General features: G+C 46.2%; 1 protein-coding gene across 5 annotated transcripts in view; it reads right to left on the bottom strand.

Moving 5' to 3' along the window:
- The window catches only part of LOC138453201 (adhesion G protein-coupled receptor F5-like), a 584,850-nt gene that overhangs the window by 196,053 nt on the left and 369,026 nt on the right, over positions 1–19,771 (bottom strand). For all 5 annotated transcript variants that reach the window (XM_069605826.1, XM_069605823.1, XM_069605825.1 and 2 more), the window contains one exon: positions 18,593–18,793. In XM_069605826.1, coding sequence (XP_069461927.1) covers positions 18,593–18,793 — 201 coding nt within the window. The remainder of the gene's footprint in view (positions 1–18,592; positions 18,794–19,771) is intronic.

Below are 19,771 nucleotides of genomic sequence, written 5' to 3' on the forward strand. Positions count from 1 at the left end.
TTAAGCTGGGAGATGGCTAGATTTTTCAGGAGCTTGCCCAGGAAAGGAGTGATGGATATAGGGCGATAGTTAGCCATGAAAACATAACATAGAGTGATGGCACACGGTGAAGTGCAGATGTTAAAAAAGTGCATAATGTTAAGATTAATAAAATAATAGCCCCTAAAGCAGACAACAGCCAATTTTAGTTAGTAACCCATAAATGGTGTTTTTGGCACCCAGAAGAACTGAGAAAGGTTGTGGCCACTGCATTTAGTTTCCAGAATAGTCTCATATGACTTGTTACCTTCATGGTATGCCAGATAAGGCTCCAAACAGCAGAAATAGTCACCCTATAAGGCATAAAATAAGCAGTGCCGTGTAGAAAGGGTCAGGGCTGTCTGTGCCTGTCCGTGTTGGTCTGTGACCAAACGCGCTGCTTCACCCTTCATCTATGGCATCATCTACGAGCTATACCTTGATCTATGGTATGGCAAAACCCTGATCCTGTACCTCCTCTGTCCAGTGGATCCGCAATCCGCAACTCCTGTAACAAGGAGAATCTAACAGACTTGAGACTCTGCCTCACTACAGCACGGACTTGTTGGCCCCAGAGAACCCGTAAAAGCATGCATCACCAAGAACATTGCTGCTATTTAGCTATCACAGAGCCCCTGCACTGATCTACTGCTTGCCATGGTAATGCTGTAAGTAGACTGCTGCCCCGCTGTACTTGTCAACCCACACTGTGTATTCCCATATACCAGCATATTATAGTAGTTCCAAATAACAATATAGCCAATCGCTCGCCTTCTAGGCACCTCATAGCACCGTACGCTGCACTATAGCAGCGCTGTTAATTTAATTCCACTGCTTGCACTGCCAATATTTGCTGCATTCACTGCATCCACAATCGCTGTGATGATGCTATACAAATCACTACTTCGTTCTTTTGTGCATTATCTGCATGCCACTGCCTGCCTATTGCATAACTCTTGCTACAAGACTATAATCGATCCCTAAGGCCTAGCCTGTACTAGTAACACTCGACCGGTCTGCCTACCTGCCGCACGATAGATTGTTCGGAAAACTTAGCAAGTACCATTAAGCTTTTACTCACAGTACACTCGGCCCTGTTGAAATCTCCCCTCTGTTGTCACTCGTCAGCAAACCTCCTACACTCCCCTCTCACCATCTTCTATCCTCTCCTGCCCTCTCCCAGCCATCATGCTTGCAATATGGCTGACATTGCACGAACCCCCTCAAACATCCCCCCCACCCGATTCCTACCGTCCTACTCGATCAAACCTAACCTCCAAGCTCCTACCCGAAACACTATATACACAACACGCCCAAGAGCCACCAGCTCTAGAATTCAACTACTAGGCCTCCGCTCCAGACACCCACTAAAAATCTCACATGCCTGTCACAGCACTTCACAGACCACAGGCCTTCCCAAGCCTGCAACTAACCTATCCTCACACAGCCTGCCAAAGGTACCACATACCTCTACCACAACGGAGGCAGCCAAAAGCCAAAAAACACGACTCCTGCGACTCCCACCAACCTGCAATGTGCACTGATCAACGCCAGATTCCTTCCTGCTCACACCATAGAAATCCATGACCTCATAACCAACCTCGACATCCTCGCCATCGGTGAAACTTTGCTACACAATTTAGCTATCTAAACTTGGCTACCCTGCCCTCACTCTAGCCATACCGCCAGGATACACCATCATCAGGCAGTACAGACCTACAACCACAGGCGGGGGAGTAGCCCTTATAGTCAAGGACCACCTAGAGATCAGACAATCTCTTTCTAATCTCGGAGAGAACATCAACTCACTTGCAGCCAAGATCTCTCTATCCCCCCAACACCACTATCACCATCAATCTAGCCTACCGCCCACCAGGCCCTATATCTGACTTCCATGATAACCTTTTACACCTCCTAGCTGAAAATTAACAGGCACAAAAACAATCCTCTTGGGTAATCTCAATTTGGGATTCAATGACCAGAACGATAGACCAGCCAAAGCCCTGGCACAAGCATTACAAGAACTAGGCTTTCGAACCAAAAATCCATGCACCTACACACTGCAAAGGACGCACCCTTGACTGTGTAGCTGACCGTAACTGTGACATCGCCATCATCTCAATCACTCCCACCCCCTGGTCCGATCATCTACTTATACATTTTCTCATCCCCACACATGTAACCACAGATAAAAAAACCCAGCCCAATGCCACTAGCCATGGCCAGAAGCGCCAGGAACCTCACTAAAGAAAGGATTCTCCCCCAGCTAGACACCCTTATCTCCAACCTCCCCTCCGCCTATATAAATCAACGATTAGCACAGCGATAGACATTATCACCCCTCTCCAAAAGAAAAAAGCTAAAAACATTAAACACTCTAATACATGGTTCTCGTCAGAGCTAAAGGAACTTTGTACCCAAAACGCATTTTATGCTCATTTCATGTCTTGGGTACAAATAACTTCTGGTGACATTAAAAATATTAGTACAAAATTGCTAATCAAATGGGTCTGACTGCTAATCAAAAAAGTTTTAATTAGCAAACTCTGCTAATCAATTTTTGAAAAATAATGTATGCCTTGCCCTATGCTAAATACAGAACTATGAGCTGCCAGTATTTGCCAGGTGTAGACTCAGACTCCAATATGTGATTACGGCCATGTGTTGTCTGTTTTAGCCACATACGTCAGATATATGTATGGTGCAGTGTCACATATCCAAGCGCTGCTGTGAAAGGCCTGTAAAGCCTCAAATGGCAGAATCTGCCATTCTATGAGAGAGAGTCTGAGTCTGAAGATGTGGTAAATCCTGGGTAGAATACAGACATTCCTCCAGCAAAATCCTTTCATTTCTATTCTGAGATCGAGGGAGGAATGGCGGAGTGGTGTTGTGGCAGCTGCCCAATACATTCATGTAAAGTGAGCGCAGGAGCTGTGTTGCAGGTCTTCCGTGTGCAGAGCACATGCTCTGAAAAACGAATTTAAGGATACATTCCTGTATTGCCGAAAAATATTAACCAGCCTACAGACCCTCTAGCCCGTTCTGTAATATAGAAATGTGAGGCAAAAGAAAGCATGCTTATACTGTAGTTTTAGTAAGTATAATGATTATGTTTAAAATACCCGCGCTTCATTTTCTTTTCGTTTGACACTAGAACGACATATTGGGCCTCATTTACAAGTCCAGTGGTAGCCGTGCCTGTAAAACCGGCAGGCTGCCGCCGGACTTACAATATTTACCGGCGCCTGGCTTGCCAGAAACACCAGGGTATTACGACCCCAGTGTTCCGAGCAGTTAGGCGCCGGTAAATGTAATTCCCCATTCCCATTTGAGTCCCATAGGAAGCACGGGCACTGTGATTGAAGTTGCCAGTGCTTCAGTGTAACTCTGCCGGCGGGTACCATTCCGCCCGACAGGTCAGAACCTGGCGGGCGGGACGGCACCCGCCCGCAGAGTCATATAAATAGTGTGCCGGTCCGGTAACAACAGTTACCGGACCGGCACACTCAGAATGAGGCCCCTTGTGGCCTAACTAGGAAATCATGTGGCAGGGATTGTATTCCGGACTCCTTTGTTAATCAGCACACAATGAAGGTTGCTTCTTTAACGAAACCTCATGGGTGCCGTACTTTAGAAACTACTTTTATAGATGCAAATGTGGTCCTGGGAGAGCAGAGCAAGCATGCACTGGCAGCGTTTGGTGTGGTCACTAGGACCATTGCTAATGCCATAAAGTGAGGACGAGGATTGGTGGACAAAAGTGACAGATTATATTGCATAAAATGTTGTAAAACATTTTGAAAATGCAGCTGGCCAATTCTGGGATAGTTACGTTTTAAAATGTATCTATATTTCATGCTTGAGCAGAATTAATGCACTTATTCTATAGGAACTGTACATGCACATGTATACATTCATTTCGTTCATGTACACTGCTATATGGTCTCGGGAGGATAGCTTAGGGGCAATGTGCTCACCTTGGAAGCAAGACGACACGGAGCAACACATGTTCGATCCCCAGGTCCGCGCTTAGAAACCTCTGGCTATTAAGCGCGTTATAAATAACCTATCATATCATATATATGAAATCCCACTCACAGGAGTGACTTTCATGTGAGTTTCATATGTATATGAGACACATATGTGATTTAATTTGCATACATTTCAAAATATAAAACTCCTATATACCTTCTAGACTTATAAAAACTCAAATCAAAGTCAGACCTCACATTAATGTCAGTTTTCAAATGTATAGGAGGCATAGAGGCCATGTAACACAACATAACCTCACACATTTGCACCAAACACTCCTATGCTACTTATATGCATTACACTCACATGTCCAGAAACCCGCACATCAATCATACACCTTATAACACATACTCTTATTCCATACTCTTATGACACACACACACGTCACACAGTCTTATACCACAAACTCACACATTGGGCCTCATTACGACCCAGGCGGATTTCGCGGTGCTAAATGCACCGCGAAGCATGGCGGAAAGCCGCCGATAGCGCCATGGGGGTTGGCGGATTTACCGCCCCATTCCGACCTCGGCGGAGCGGTAAATCCCCAATCCCCATTCTGCCCTTCCCCATTCCCATTTTTGCCCCATAGGGTATAATGGGAGTGGGGAAGGAGTTAATTACGCCACCGTAAAATACGGTGGCGTAATTAACAACGAGGTCCCGTAGCGCCATGGTTTTCTCCGGCTGGTAAAACCAGGCGGAGAAAACCTCCATGGCGCTACGGGAACTCGTAGTATGGCGGAGAGGTACGCCATGCACTACGCTGGCGTAATACCCTCTCCGCCAGGGTCCTAATGAGGCCCATTGTTATGCCACACAATATTACACCACATATTCTCACGTGACATAGATGTATGCCACACTTTCTTACATCACACCCTCTTATGGCATGTATTCTTATGCCAGACGCACTCACACCATCTGCTCATACATCATGTGTTCTTTTGCCATGTACTAATATGGTGTGTGCTTTTAAGCCACACTCTTATGCCACACTATTATGCCACATGATCGTATGTCATATGCTCTACTGCCACATGTTCTAATTCCATATGCTCTTATTCTACATGCTCTTATGCCACACACACTTAAACCACAAAAATGTACACCATGTGTTATTATACCGTTCACTCTTATGCCACACACACACACACACTCTCATGCCACACACACACTTATGCCACACACACTTATGGTGAACTTATCGGGTGGCAAAACGATTGCTGCCGCGCCATCCGAGAGCCCACTCCACCAGAGCGATCGCTGTGACGATTGTGTTCCTGGCTGGTGTCCTGGCGGCTGGACATCTGTAGGGCTGCTACTTGGAGGTCCATGCTACCTTCACGAAGTTCTACTCCGTTGACAGGGATTCTAGGGAGGAGTCATGAGATGGTCAAGGAGTGCATTGCAACCTGTTCGCTTTAGGTGAGTCTGTTCCAAAGGTAAGAGTGAATTGTTTCTGTTGAGGCTTGTCACCTCCGGTGGTTGTGTAATGTTGTACTGCTGTGCATTCGTTTTTCATGAGCATGTGAATACATGCCAAACCCCATGCTGTTCCAATTACCTGTCTCAAGAATCGGCCGATAAGCTCAAGGCAATACTGGACCAACTTTGTTTGTTTAAGAAAACTGAAACTTTCTTAGTATCTTCGCTCGTTCCAGAAATTCAAACTGCAGAAAATTACCAGGTGGGAGATGTTGCAGATAGCGAAGGAGACTGAGCATGGCCTCAACCCGACCAAGGAGGAGTTGTGGGCCGTACTCTTGATACCCTCCAGAATCGGTACATTTTAGACCTTCTGACTGCCATGGAGGGGGGTTTCTGCAAGAAATAGGAAGCTCCTGTTGCTCTTACACCCCCCAACGATTCTGATAATGGGTCTCTGACTCATGCATTAGGTGCCATGTACAACTTGCATATTGCCATGGCGAAGGAAGCGGGGGTGGGAGAAGAAGATTTGTTTGATTGGTTATTTTCATTGGCTCCTTCCTGGTTGGTCTTAGCCCAAAAAGTTCTTGTTCTTATTGTTGTCAATTTACTCATTGTGTTCTGTTCCTGACAGCTTGTTTTATGATACTGCTTCAAGATTTTACCCAAAGGTGCAATGATGATGTCCCTAACTCTCACAACAGGTAAGTCCACACCTGTCTCAAAACATGTGTACACACACACAGAGAAATGGAATAGCAAAAAGGAGCACAAGATGGTAAGAATAGGAGAGTCGATCAGTTGCCTAGGGACCCTGTTTTACCACCCACCTGACCCTGAGAATTATGTGGACCCACTTGATAGATCTTGCAGGGGATGGGGGATGTTGCTTTATGATATGATATGATATGATATGATATGATATGGTATTTGTAACGCGCCTATACACAAGTGTTTCAAGGCGCGACGAGGCAGGGAGGGAGGGAAACAAGGGGAAGACAGACAAACGATCCTACTAGGCCAGGTGTCATTCAGATCGCGCAAGTGCGGAGGTAAGGGGAAAGGAGGAAGTGCAGGGGGAGGAGGTGGGGGGGAAAGTGCAGTACAAGGTAAGTAGCGTAAAAAATAATAAATAATAAATAGTAAATAAAAAGGGCCAGCTGGTGGCAAGTGCGAGGTAAGTGCAGAGCAAGTGCTGGGAAGGGGGCTGTAGGGATACAGTGACAGTCCCACAGTGCAGGGGGAGCCAGGGAGGCAGTGCAAGTGGAGAGTGGCTGGGCCCTGGACCGAGGTTGCTGAGAGTGGCCCAGATGCAGGTTTAGTGCTGAATTCAGTGGGGAGTTAAGCAGGTTTAGCAGGGGAGAGGGAGAGAGAAGGCAGAAGCGAAGAGGAAGGTTTTGAGGTGCTTCCGGAACCGGAGATGGTTCTCCTCAAGTTTCAGGGAGGCAGGAAGGCTGTTCCAGAGGGAGGCCCCTGCTGCGGAGAGAGATCTACCCCCAGCTCGTTGCTTCAAGAAGCGGCTGACCATGAGGGAGTTGGAGACGGATGAGCGAAGGGCTCGTGAAGGAAGATATTCAGGAAGAGAGAGTTGAAGGTATTTAGGTCCCAGGCCCCAGAAGGCCTTGTGGACAATGCAGAGGGTTTTGAACTTAATCCTCGCAGCCACTGGGAGCCAGTGAAGAGATTTCAGTCCTGGAGAGATACGGTCCCTGGGCTTGAGGCCAAGGACAAGTCTCGCAGTTCTGTTCTGGATAAGTTGCAGAGGGCGGAGAGTGGAGGCAGGCAGATTAAGATAGAGGCTGTTACAGTAGTCCAGCCTTGAGAGAACCAGGGCTCGGGAGACAGTGAGCTTCTGGGGGAAGGAGAGGAAGGGAAGAATACCTCTGAGGAGGTGCAGCTGGTAGTGTGACTTCTTAGAGACGTCAGATATATGAGGAGAGAAGGAGAGTGTGGAGTCGAAGATGACCCCGAGGTTTTTAGCCTTGCAGGTAGGGGCAGGAAGGGGGCCAAGGGAGGCCGGCCAGAGAGCTGCAGGGAAGGAGGGAGTGGGTGTGCCGATGAGTAGAATCTCAGTCTTACTGGCGTTGAGGCAGAGGTCATTGGCGGCACACCATTCCTGGATAGCAGACAGACAGTCGGAGATGAGGGAAGGAGAGGAGGAGGCCGAGGGTAGCCTGAAAATGAGCTGGGTATCGTCTGCATAGCACTGGAAGTAGGGGCAGAGAGCGGCGATGCGGTGGGCAAGGAGTGCCAGATACTGGTTGAAAAGCCAGGGAGAGAGGTTGGAACCCTGGGGGACACCACAGGTGGAGAAAAAGATGTCAGAGAGGAAGGAGCCCATTTGGACCTGTGAGGGACCTGTAAGGGTCGACCGGAAAGGAAAGAAGTCAGCCATGTATCCAGAACAGTATGCCAGGAGCCGGGAGAGTTTATGTTATGTGTGTAACGTATGGGTGCCCAAAGTTGATTCATAGAGGGAGGGGGAAGCAAGATTAATGAATTAACTATAGGGATGAGTGTGATAATGCAGGTGCAAAACCCCAATCATGGAAAGAGGTCTAGGCTGCACAAATTGTATTAACAAAGATAATTGGTTATTTAGTGTCAGTATTTTTTATCGTGTAGATTGGCAGTTCTGCACAGGTGTAATTTGTAGTTAAATCTTGACACACTTCAAAAGGCCTTCTAGAGTTTTACACGATGAAAAAGGAGTAACAATGGAATAATGTTGTTCAATATATGTAAAGGTTAGAGCCGGGGCAGTGTTTAATAGTTTGTAGCTAGCAGTACTGTTTATATAGTGCTTTGGTTGCATTAAATATTTAGAGCAACCTTTGGCAGCAGGTAGGAGATAGTTGAAATGTTTAAAAGATCTTGCTTTAGAAACACAAGGTATATGTGCCTTGTTAGCAAGGATCCCACCATTGTGGATTAGGTCCCACTAACAAATGCTATTTTCAGTAGCTAGAGAATTAGGCCACTTGTTGGAGCTTCTTGCGTTTGTCCTTTTAACTAGGATATACGCATCCTTCCCCCAGCGTGCGATCAAAAAGCCAAGGTTGAGGAAAGAAGGAGATGTTACGCTCACGTGGCTCCCACAGAGGCGTCGATCTGAACTGGACAGCTGCGATCTTCACCAATGTGACGCTTAGGGCCGAGATGACGGACTGGACTGGCCCACCTAACTTCGTTTGCTTGGCCCGTAGGAATATTCTTCTGCAAATGGAGAAAGGGAATTAACCACCTGTGGAGTTGAGCGTAACTCCGCCCACCCCCGCTGTTCTCCCCACTGATCACCTTTGATGTCCCCTCTTATAGTCTCACTTGATGGTTTGAAAAGATGAGCTCTCCATCCTGCATTCAGCGCAGGGGCGCGTAGATAACCATTTGCTTCACTGGCTCGAAGGAATTGGTGAGTTCCAGAACAATATTGACTCTGAGATTCCCAGCAAAACACCGTAAGAATGTAGTTGGTAAGAGTTCAAATGCCTGACTTTCACTCTTGTCTGATTCCTTGCAGGTTGCAGCTTGACCCTAGTGAAGAGTTCCTCGTGGCAATCGTTAATATTCTGGTAAGGATTTGTATTATCCAACACAGTTCGATAAAATAATGTAAATATGTAACCTGTTGCTTTCTCCCTTATTCAGGCGCTGAGAGAAAGTATGAAGTCACTGGGAATAATGCCTCCAGCGGTAAAATCAGCTAAGTCTATTGTGGTGAGGAGGGTTCCCCTTGTTAGTCCCTTTGTTTCACCTTGCTGTCCTTCTGTGTCCCCTTAGGGGCCGGGGTTCGGCGAAGATGCAGTGGAAGCTGCGCCGACCCGTGAAGAGGAATAGTACCCCCGGTGGTAAAATCAGGTAAGTCTATGGGGGGTAACTAATATTCCTCTGTATATTCCCTTGGCTCTCCTTGCCGTTCTTGTCTTCTCCTTAGGTGCCGGAGTGTGGCGGGAACATGCAGGAGGATGCGGTGGAATGTGAAGATGCTGCGAAGGCCGGTGAGTTCAGCGCGGCGCTGCAGCAGGCGAGGCGACGTGCATAAAATAGCTTCTTTCTTCCAGCTCTAAGGCGCGATGGATCAGGAACAAAATAGTCCCTAAGTAAAGTAGTTCCTTCCAAGCCTCTTTTGGCTTGGAGCTCTTGCAGCATGGTCTGCATCAGGTAAGTTTGCAGCATGGTCTGCATCAGGTAAGTTTTAATCTATGAGCCTGGCGCCTATGGCGCCAGGACTGACTCTCCATATGAGCCTGGCTGCACCCAAATAGCCCCTAGCAGGGGTTGTTGGGCTTGCTTGGGATAACCTGATGCCTGCTTCCGGGGTTGCTGGACTTGGTCTGGGTCCCCGGGGGTAGGCATCATGACAGGAGATGCGCAGCACAGGTAGCAAATTGCGTCTAATTGAGCAGTGTTCAAGAGCTGGGAATGGAATGTTGGTTATAAACGATTAGATTAGTGTTGCAGCTGTGGAGGACAAACTCTATGAGAACAGAGCCTGATATCGGGCACTGCCAAGCAGTCTAGGCTAGCAATAGTGCCCCAAATGAAAAGCATCCAGACCATTTGGACTGCATTTGTGCTTCGTTAACTAGAGCAAACAAATAGGAGAAATGTATTCCCAAAAGTGGTGCCTACACTGTGTTTTTTATAAAACACCTGGTTCCCAAGAGAGATAGAGTAGCGGTCTTGGTAGGTGTGTAGAGTAAGAGGCAATGCCAAAAAAGTACAGCTGAAAAGGTCAAATAAGCAATTATGGAGCACCGAATTGTCTGGTCTCATGAGAAAGCCGTTGCATTATCAGGCATAGTTGACTAAATTATACCCGCTAGCCCCATGATTGGGTCCTCTCATGGGGTATGCACATCATGAGGTGTCCAAAGTTGTCTTGACAAATAAGGAGAGTATACTATTGTAACAATTTACCTGAGTGTAATGAACCAATCATTAAAGTGTATTCCGTTGTCTGCGTAATTGGACTATCTTGTAAGGGGTTGTATTAGATATGCATGAGCAATGGAGAAATGAACTATAGGGGATGTTTAGATTCTTGTTTAGCTGTTACCCAATGGGGAACATGGGATTATCTTGTATCTGATATATTTTGCTTATAAAAGATATAACTGTCAACCATGGTTTCAGTCTTCAGTTCTACAGGACTGACTGACACTCCCGGACATATTTACATGTAATAAAACTTTCTTGCAAGCTGTGCACTCGTTATTTACCCCTTCTGGAATGATTTTGCATTGATCATTTTTTGGGCCTGCCATACACTCCCCAATCTCTTGACAATGCCCCCCCTTACTCTCCAACCCTTTCCCCTCTCTCTAACACACTTTGTTCTCTCTAGCATCTATCACACTCTCCCTCTATCTACCACACTACCTCTCTCCCTCTAGTGCCCACCCCCTCTCTCTACAGCACACCCTCTATCTCATACTTCCTCACCCCTCTACCAGTCTAGCCCACCTCTCTACTCTACTTCCCCTCCCTCTATCAGCATTCCCCTCTCTACCACACTCCCCACTCCCTGTAAGATAGACACTCCCCCTCTCTTTACCACACTCTTCTCTCTACCATGCTTCCCTTCTTCTTAGCAAGTTCCCCCTTTCTTTACCACTCCATCCCTCTCTACCGCCATCTTTTTCCAAACTCCACCTCTCTTATTACCACACTACACCTCTCTGAATACCATACTCCACTTCTCTCATTATCTCAATCCCTGTCTCTCACTACCATATTCCCCTTCTCTCTCTACTAACCCCCCTCTCTATAAGACTCCCACTTTCTCTACCACACTCTCCCTCTCTCTACCAAAGATTTTGCACTTTCAACCACAATCCTGCCTCTCCCTACACCCCTCCCTTTTATCTGTACAATATACCACTCCCTCTCTCTCACACACAAACCCCCTCTCTCTAAAACACTTGCCCTCTCTTTAACACACTCCCTCTCTCTACCAAACACTCTCTCTACACACATCCCCTTCACCTTCTACTTGCTCTCTCTCCTACATCCTCACTCTAGCTCTAATCTCTACCACACCCAATCTGTCTAACACCCCCCTCTGTGCCAACCTTTCCCCTCCCTCTACCTCACCCCTACTTTACCACCCCGATGTATACCACAACATGCTATTTACCATAGCCTGTGTCTCTACCACATCTCCACTCCCATACTCCCAGTACTCTCTCTACCACTCTACAAACTCTAATCTATATCACACTGCCCCTTCATCTCGATCACAATCCCCCTCTCCCTCTACCACACTCTCCATCTACCCTTGCAACACACCACCCTCTCTATTTACCATAATCCCCCTCTCTTTACCACACTCCCTCTCTCTTTCCCATGTTCCCTCTCTCTCTCTACCACAAACCCCTCTCTCTACCCCACTCACTCCTTTCTTTATACCACACCCCTTCTCTATGCACCACTTGCCTGGCTCTCTACCACACTTCACACTCTTGCAAATACACTCCTCCTTGTCCCTCCTCTTTCTCTAACATACGCCCTGTTTCTCTATACAAAACTCTCACTCTCTACCAGACTCAGTGCTTTCACAATCTCTCTTTACCACACACCCATCTATCTAGCATACCCCCTTTTTTCTCTCTCTCTATCTCATTCTCCATCCATACCACACTCCCTTTCTCTCTCTTGGTCCACATTCCCCCTCTTGGTCCATGTCCCCTCTTTCCATCACACTCCCTATCTCTCTACCATACTCCTTCGTACTCTCTGACATACTTCTCTCACTAACACATGTCCTCCCTCTGGCAACCACACTCCCCTCTTCCTTCTCTACCAAGCCCATCCCTCCTTCACTCACATTCTTCCTTCCTGTCTACCACACTTCCTTCCCCTCTCTCCAACAGACTTCCTACGTTGACCAAAATACCTCTTTCTAATATACACCCTCTCTCGGCCACACTAACTCTCTCTCAAACCCACTTCCCCTCCCTTTATACCACATCCTTCTCTCTGCACCACTCTCCCCGCTTTCTAGCACACCTCACACTCTCTCAAATACACTTCCCTTTGTCCCTCCTCTTTCTCAGCCATACACCCCCTTGCTCTCTACGACATTCGTGCTCTCTATCAGACCCTGTGCTTTCACTGTGTCTCTTTACCACACAGCCCTCTATTGAGCATACTCCCTCTTTCCACTCTTGCTGCCTCCTTCTCCAGCACACTACCTTTCTCTCGCTTACTCCGCACTCCCCCTCTTGGGCCATGTCCCCTCTCTCTACCACACTCCCTCTCTCTAGCAATCTCTCTGCCACACTCCCTCTTTCTGTTACACTCCCTCCCTCTGTACCATCCTCCTGCTAACCCTCTACCATACACCCATCCTCTCTCTGACACATGTCCTCCCTCTGTCAAAAACACTTCCCTCTCTTTCAAACCCCTCCCTTTCCCTCACAAACATCCTTCCTCCCTACCACACTTCCTTCCCCTCTCTCCAACACACTTCTTCTCTCTACCACACACCCTCTCGCTCACCTTTTCTCCCCACACTGTCATGATTTTGATCATACCCTGCTTGTCAGTCCCTAACCTCCATCCCAAAGGCACACAACATATCATGCCTTGCCACACTGACAATAGGCATGCTAGACAACGTCAAGAGATGCAGACACACATGACCCACCCTTCTTTTTGTTTTTCATTTGTCACTGTCAGCTGTCTCACTTATACCCCGTTTTACACAACTATGCCACACTGCCACCCCATCACACTACCACTCCATACCACCACACCACCACCCCACACCACAACACTCCTTCAAATCAATTCATATGACCACTCCACACCAAACCACCACTTCCACACCACTACACATTCGCACTCCTATACATTCACACCCCAATCGCCACCACACCTACACACCACTCCACACCTCCACACATCTACACCATAAATCCACACCATATCTCCACACCCCCAACAATACCCCACACCACTTCATAATGCCATACCACTCCACAACTCCACTCCATCAACCCACCACTCCATATAACCACCACAAACATATACTGTCACATCCCCAAACACGACTTCACCACTCCACTCCACACAACCACACAACACCTCCACTCCATATCACTATTACACCCTACGCATGTACACCTCTATGCCTACAAACCACCACTCTACACCATACCACACCGCAACTCCAACAGTCTACCACTCAGCACATCTGCCAGTACACAACACTCCATACCGCCACCATCTTACATCTCCACAACTCCACCACTCCAAACCTCCACCTATTCACACCACTCCACACCATCACCACTCCATACCATCATTTCAAACCAACACAAATCCACACATCCACCAATCCTTACTTCACACCACCAAAACTCCACACCACCACACCCTCACTCTGCACCCCATCATTCCACACCACCAATAACTATGCCAACTATGCCAAGCCCCCATGCCCCCACTTCACACCTTTACACCACTGTCACACCTTCAGCCACCACAGTACCACTTCACAACACTATGCAACCACTCTTTCCCACCACTCTATGCTTTATTCTCCACACCATCAGTCCATGCCACCACTCCACCCCACCACTCTCACTCTTGCCCACGAATTCAGCACTGCACTGCACTACTAAAACTCCCACTCTTACTGCCACCCCCAATCTACCCTTCCAATATTCACTCTTCCCCATTATCCACACTTAAACTATACATGCTCTATCCCCACTCACCCCACTCTAACCTAACCCACCCTTCCTCACTCCTCTCTATTTCCACTGCATTCTACCCCAACCACTCTCAACACTCAATCACCCCTTAATCCTCTCTGCCACTCCTGTATAACAAACACCACAGTCACCTCCTGCCCACCTAACCTAACTGTACTTCACCCGACACAACCTCACCCCACTTTACCCCACTATACGTACTTCACCCTGACGCACGGTACAATATCCATTGTAATCTCACCCTACCACCCACATCGATAGAGCCTAACTTACTGCTGCCTATCACACTTATCGTAGCTCATGTCCCTCTACCATGCTAACCCCTGCCTACTTCCTACCACCTTAGCTCGCCCATTTTTACCAACTGTCCCCTACCACTGCCATCCTATATCACTCTTAAAATCAACAAGTTCCAAACATGCTGACAAGTAACATTAGTAATACACATGGTAAAAATAATTTCGTAATGAGAAGTATTTCTACTATGCCCATTACTAATGTTATTTGTCTACAAACACTAACTTGCGGACATGGTTGGAATTACTCGGTAAGCAGAGGACAAGTATTTTGTGCATTCTTACCTATAAATGTAAAAGGCAAAAAAGAAAAAAAGGTACTGGTGCAGGGGACAGTTTTGCGGGATGTTAGAATTAGGGTAAACATTACAGTTGTAGAAATGTGTTTTCTTTCAAAGCGTTTTTGAACGAGGGCAATTTTTGTCCCACTACTAACACTGCGAAATAACTGCACTGGTGCAACGTTCATAAAATAAGGGACTTTTTAGACAGCTAGTTTAGATGGACGGCACGAAACATAGGTTTCTATCAATGTAAACAATGCATGCAATGTCTGTGGGGGCACGTTCTGATGTGAAAACTACTGAATAAGGCATATATTGGTAAATAATGATCACGTGGGTATTTTGATAACGTGAGTCATCCAAAGCTGAAAGTGAGTGAATGAAGGATGCAGTTCACTTAAATGATTCATCTGCTGTTAATTTAGGAAAACAATAGCCCTGAAATACACCAGCACCGCATTGTACGCTATAAAGAACGGTTATGTTTGTACCAAACAGCCAAGTAGAGCGCTGGCTTGGCTCACTCAGATTACCTAACGTTTACACTGGTGCAAATAATTAAGGAATGCTCTGTGCACCAGGTTTTAAGCAGTATGATGTGTGTGCTATGACTGTTGTGTGAGATTAAAAACAAAAGATTTTCCTTTAACAAAGTCCCAGATTTTACCTAAAAGTCTGACCTTCACGTTGTAAAAGTACAATCGCATGTTTTGTTCGAATTACTGAAACAGATAAAATAAATTAATCTGGTGGCTGGTGTTATTAATTTTTTTAATTTAGCACGGTCATTAATTTTGGTTATAATTCAGGGTCTTATAAGGTGTCACTTCTGCCATTTTCCTGGCCTCTCATACAAACGTTCATTGATAATATACATTCCTTCCATGGGGTAAAAAGGCTTGAGGGTGCTGATTAAAAATGGCTAATGGATACTGAATTTCAATTACAGGCTGCAAGTGCAACGAAAACCCCAATTTAATATCAGTTCTGGGCACCATGTGGCTACCTTTAATGGAACAATGCAGACACGAGACCCCTTCATAGGAACCCATCTGGAAGGCCAAAATCCGATCTGTACAGTCACTGTCAAATCTGGCACTGTATCTGCTAGACCGCTGGCAGCTAATGACAACATAAAAGGCCAGCACATCTGTGAGGAATTGCCATCTGGCAAGGGTATTAAAGCCCTGGATTTATTTGTATTTTTATTGATCAGTAAAATGATGCAGGTGATTCCATCTCTGAAACTATCATCTTCTGATCAGTGTCCCCTTTCATACAACTCCAGTCAAAAGCATTGTGTGCATCTGTGCCCTGCTGCATCAGCATCTAGATCTGGAGCGCCTGCTCTATCAGTCGCACAGGGTAGGTTCAGAGGTCACAGTTGCCCATCTAACAGCTGCAGTGTCAGCCAAGTCTCTGTAGTGCAGGGGCTGCATTTAAGATATGCACTCCTGCAGCAAATCTATGATGATCATATGTAGCCCATGATGGTGACAAGGTAAACTCTAAATATAAGCTATGCCTAAGTTAAGGCATAGTGCACAACACTACTCATGATCATTGTAGCCATATCAAACTTGATATCACACATGTATCCCCTCCTGGGAGACAGCTGTGAAAGGTAATATGTATTCTGGCCAGACAGGCTGGCCCTGTCAACAGACAGTACAGGGACCTGAATGGTCAGGCCTCTTCTTTGATCTCTTTGTGAGGGTAGGTAACACCTTCTGTCAGAGACATCCACTCTTTTGAAAGCTATCCTGGGTCCAGGCATCAAAGGTGCACACCCATTCAAAGGTAGTACCCTCACACAGGGTGCTGCTTTTCTAAAGGTCTTTGATCCTAGTGAGAAGGGAAGTGGTGGGGTTAGTGTAGAGAGAGGAGCTCTGTTCAGTGGAGGAAGACTTCCACCATCTTGTTTCTCCCTAGTTCTCGCTCACATTCCTGTCCCCTCCACTTCCTCTACAGCAAAGTCCATTTCTTTCAGGTGCAGGGATTGGAACTCTAAAGCAGGCAAGCTTTAGTCCAATCACCTTTCAGCTTTTGCCTTTAAAAGGAGGGGTCTGCCACCACTTCTTCATGTAACCTTTTGGACCCCAAGCCTGAAAGAACATGTCATTGGACCCCTCCATCAGTGAGGTGAAGACTGACTGCTCAAGATAGAGGTGAGCTCCATTTCCTAGTCACTGACAAGGAACATTGGGTGCTGCTGGTGGAATATGACCTGCCTCTATGCTGACCACACTGCTGCCAGGACCTCATTTTGTGAAGGACCCGCAAAGGAGTGCACAAGCCTGCATAGCTGGGAGCCAGAGAACAAGGACTGAGTGGGACGCACAACATCCAGAGAGACAATACAAACCAGAGTCCTGTGCTTCCTTGCATCAAACCGGGCAAACTGTCATCAAGCTTGGTTCACTGCTTTTCAAACCAGCAGGACTGTCTGGAGCTACCTTTTGCACTCACCAAGCTTTTCAAACTGGAACTTCTCGTTTGCCGCTCCACCCCAGTAGCTGAGCATGTTATTGCCTTGGCTCGAACTACAGGCTCCTTTTTTTGCATTGCCACCACTGATCCACCACTTGTTCCACCAGCATCTTCACTGCTGATCATCATCACCAGTCGAACCGACAATGGTGGATCTTGGAGCCCCAACCATCTTACACTGCATCGACTCACTCAAGCCAAACCTGCACATCCAGTCACCAGCACCTTCACTGTCTATCCGACCATCGAACCAACCCTGGAGTTCCGCACGATCTGCATCTTCTCAAGCACTTCATCGAAACCGTCCGGTGGACCAGCGTATCCAGTCATCAGCTTCGTTGAACTGACCATCGAAGTGGCTCATGTGGCCCTCACGATCAGCTTGTCTCACCACATCGCCTTCGAACTCCATGAGCTCCATTGAACCTCTGCTTGACACCGCTCCCCATCTAGCGCACTGCAACACAGGTTGTCGAACCATCAAGAAGGTACTATTGACCCATAACTGCTCCATTGTTCCATTTTGGGCCCTAGAGACTGTTTACGGCACCTTTCTCCTAAGACTTATCATTTTACAAAGAACATTGTGGTGGCTGAAATTGCCTTCTCACCCTTGTATTCTCACCCAGAGTGTTGCATCGCCTCTGTCCTTGTCTTCAGGGTGGATTTGTCTACAGTTTTTCTATTTAAGTTTTCTTGCAGAGGGTGTGGTTAATTAAAGTAGATATATTTTTTGTTGACCCTTATTTGGATATTCCCTTTATTTTGAGCTGTGATGCTTTGCTGTTTGGGTCACTACTGAATCACATTCACACGCCTCTTAAGAGTATAGCCTTCCCACGGCCCACGTTACCACAAAAGGCAAAGGAGTATAGCTCTTGACTGAGCCTATTTTACCTTTATGACTATGTTGGCTCTTGGTTTGTAAAAGTGTAAGGGCTGAGTGGGCGTTTGAGCCTGTCATCAGCCTTGTACTCCAGCATGTCAAAGTCATTTCGTCTCAACATCATGTTAGATGTTTAAGACAAAGATTTGATATAGTTCAAGGCTATAATACCAGAAGGCAAACTTTCATAACAATGCAGATGGTTAGGCATTCATGAATCTAGGTGCGCTACAATATGTGCTTTAACCCCCAAAACCCAGTCACCGGGTTTTGCATGGCTATTACTATGCAGCATAGGAACATCATATTACGGGTAATTTTCTTATTGTTAATTGCATGCAAGGGACTAGCAACGTTAGCCATTGACATACCATGCACCCATATTCAATAACATTTCTTCAGACATGATTAAATGTTGAAATGAAACTTTACCTAGACTGTTTGCAAATGTAACCGTATAACTTCCAGATCCATAATAACAACAGGTCAATGTTACCGTTGTTTTGTCTGAGCATTTCATATTTTGCTGAGATGATGAAATTTGGATTACTTCAGCGGTGGGCAGAGGACAAACCTGAATAACTGCACTTTGGTTCAATAATTGATTCTGACTGTCAGCGCAATAGGTTGTTCCTAAAAATGAAAGAAAGAAACAATGAGCAGAACCATTTTGAAATGATTATAAACTTGCTTACTTTTCGGTCAGGTGTCATAGATAGCTACATGTTTTGCATGCATTTTCACAAACATGTATGTTATGGATCAATCGCAGCTTGTACCTAATTTAATTTCAAATCATGAAAGTGATACTAAGCCAACAAATGAAAAAATGTAGAATGTCTGTTATATAAAATTGGGCGAGAAGCATGAAGCAACAATAGGACTCTGGCTTTGAAGGATAGCGGGATTGGAAATTTGAGTGTCACCCTTTAGAGGAATCCTCGTTCACATCATGGAAAGTAAACAGTGGTTAAGTCTCAACAATAAGGACTGGTCATCTTATTCTGTATTGATGAAGCGATAACTATGCCACATTACTGGAGCTTGAAGACAATCAACAAAAAACATATAAGAAAATATAAAAACGAAAAAACAGTAACAAGGAGGAGTAGGAGATCAAGATAACATTGTAAAAAGATTGGTAGAGCCCATTCTAAGTCCAACGCTTCTAAATGGGTCAAGAGATTTGCAACCACAGGAAACTCTTCCGTTTAATATTTACAATGGTGAAGATGGCGAAGGCATCTGTATCTCTCAGAGGGTTGGTGAAAATATTCCATAATGCCAGATTTCGCCCGCCGCCAAGCATGTCCTGTCATGCTTGGGTTTTTTGAGCCCAAGTTGATCCTCAGACTTCTTATGTTGTCAACAAAGCTGTTCAAGTAGGATGGTTGGGAGGGACACATATACACAAACTGCATGTGAGAAAATGTTAAAGCATGCAATCATGTGTACTCGTGCTCGTAGATGAGTAGAGTGCATGGATGATATTGAGACATGTTTGCGTGGCCTCTATGTGCAACCCAACAGTAAGATCTCCACAGTTTGTGGTATTGCACCCACGGGGTGGGGACATGGGAGGGAATCGTTATCAGAGGAGTACGAGTATTA

Source organism: Ambystoma mexicanum, chromosome 4p (assembly GCF_040938575.1).
Source record: "Ambystoma mexicanum isolate Mex_15411 chromosome 4p, UKY_AmexF1_1, whole genome shotgun sequence".
Classification (NCBI taxonomy): Eukaryota; Metazoa; Chordata; class Amphibia; order Caudata; family Ambystomatidae; genus Ambystoma; species Ambystoma mexicanum.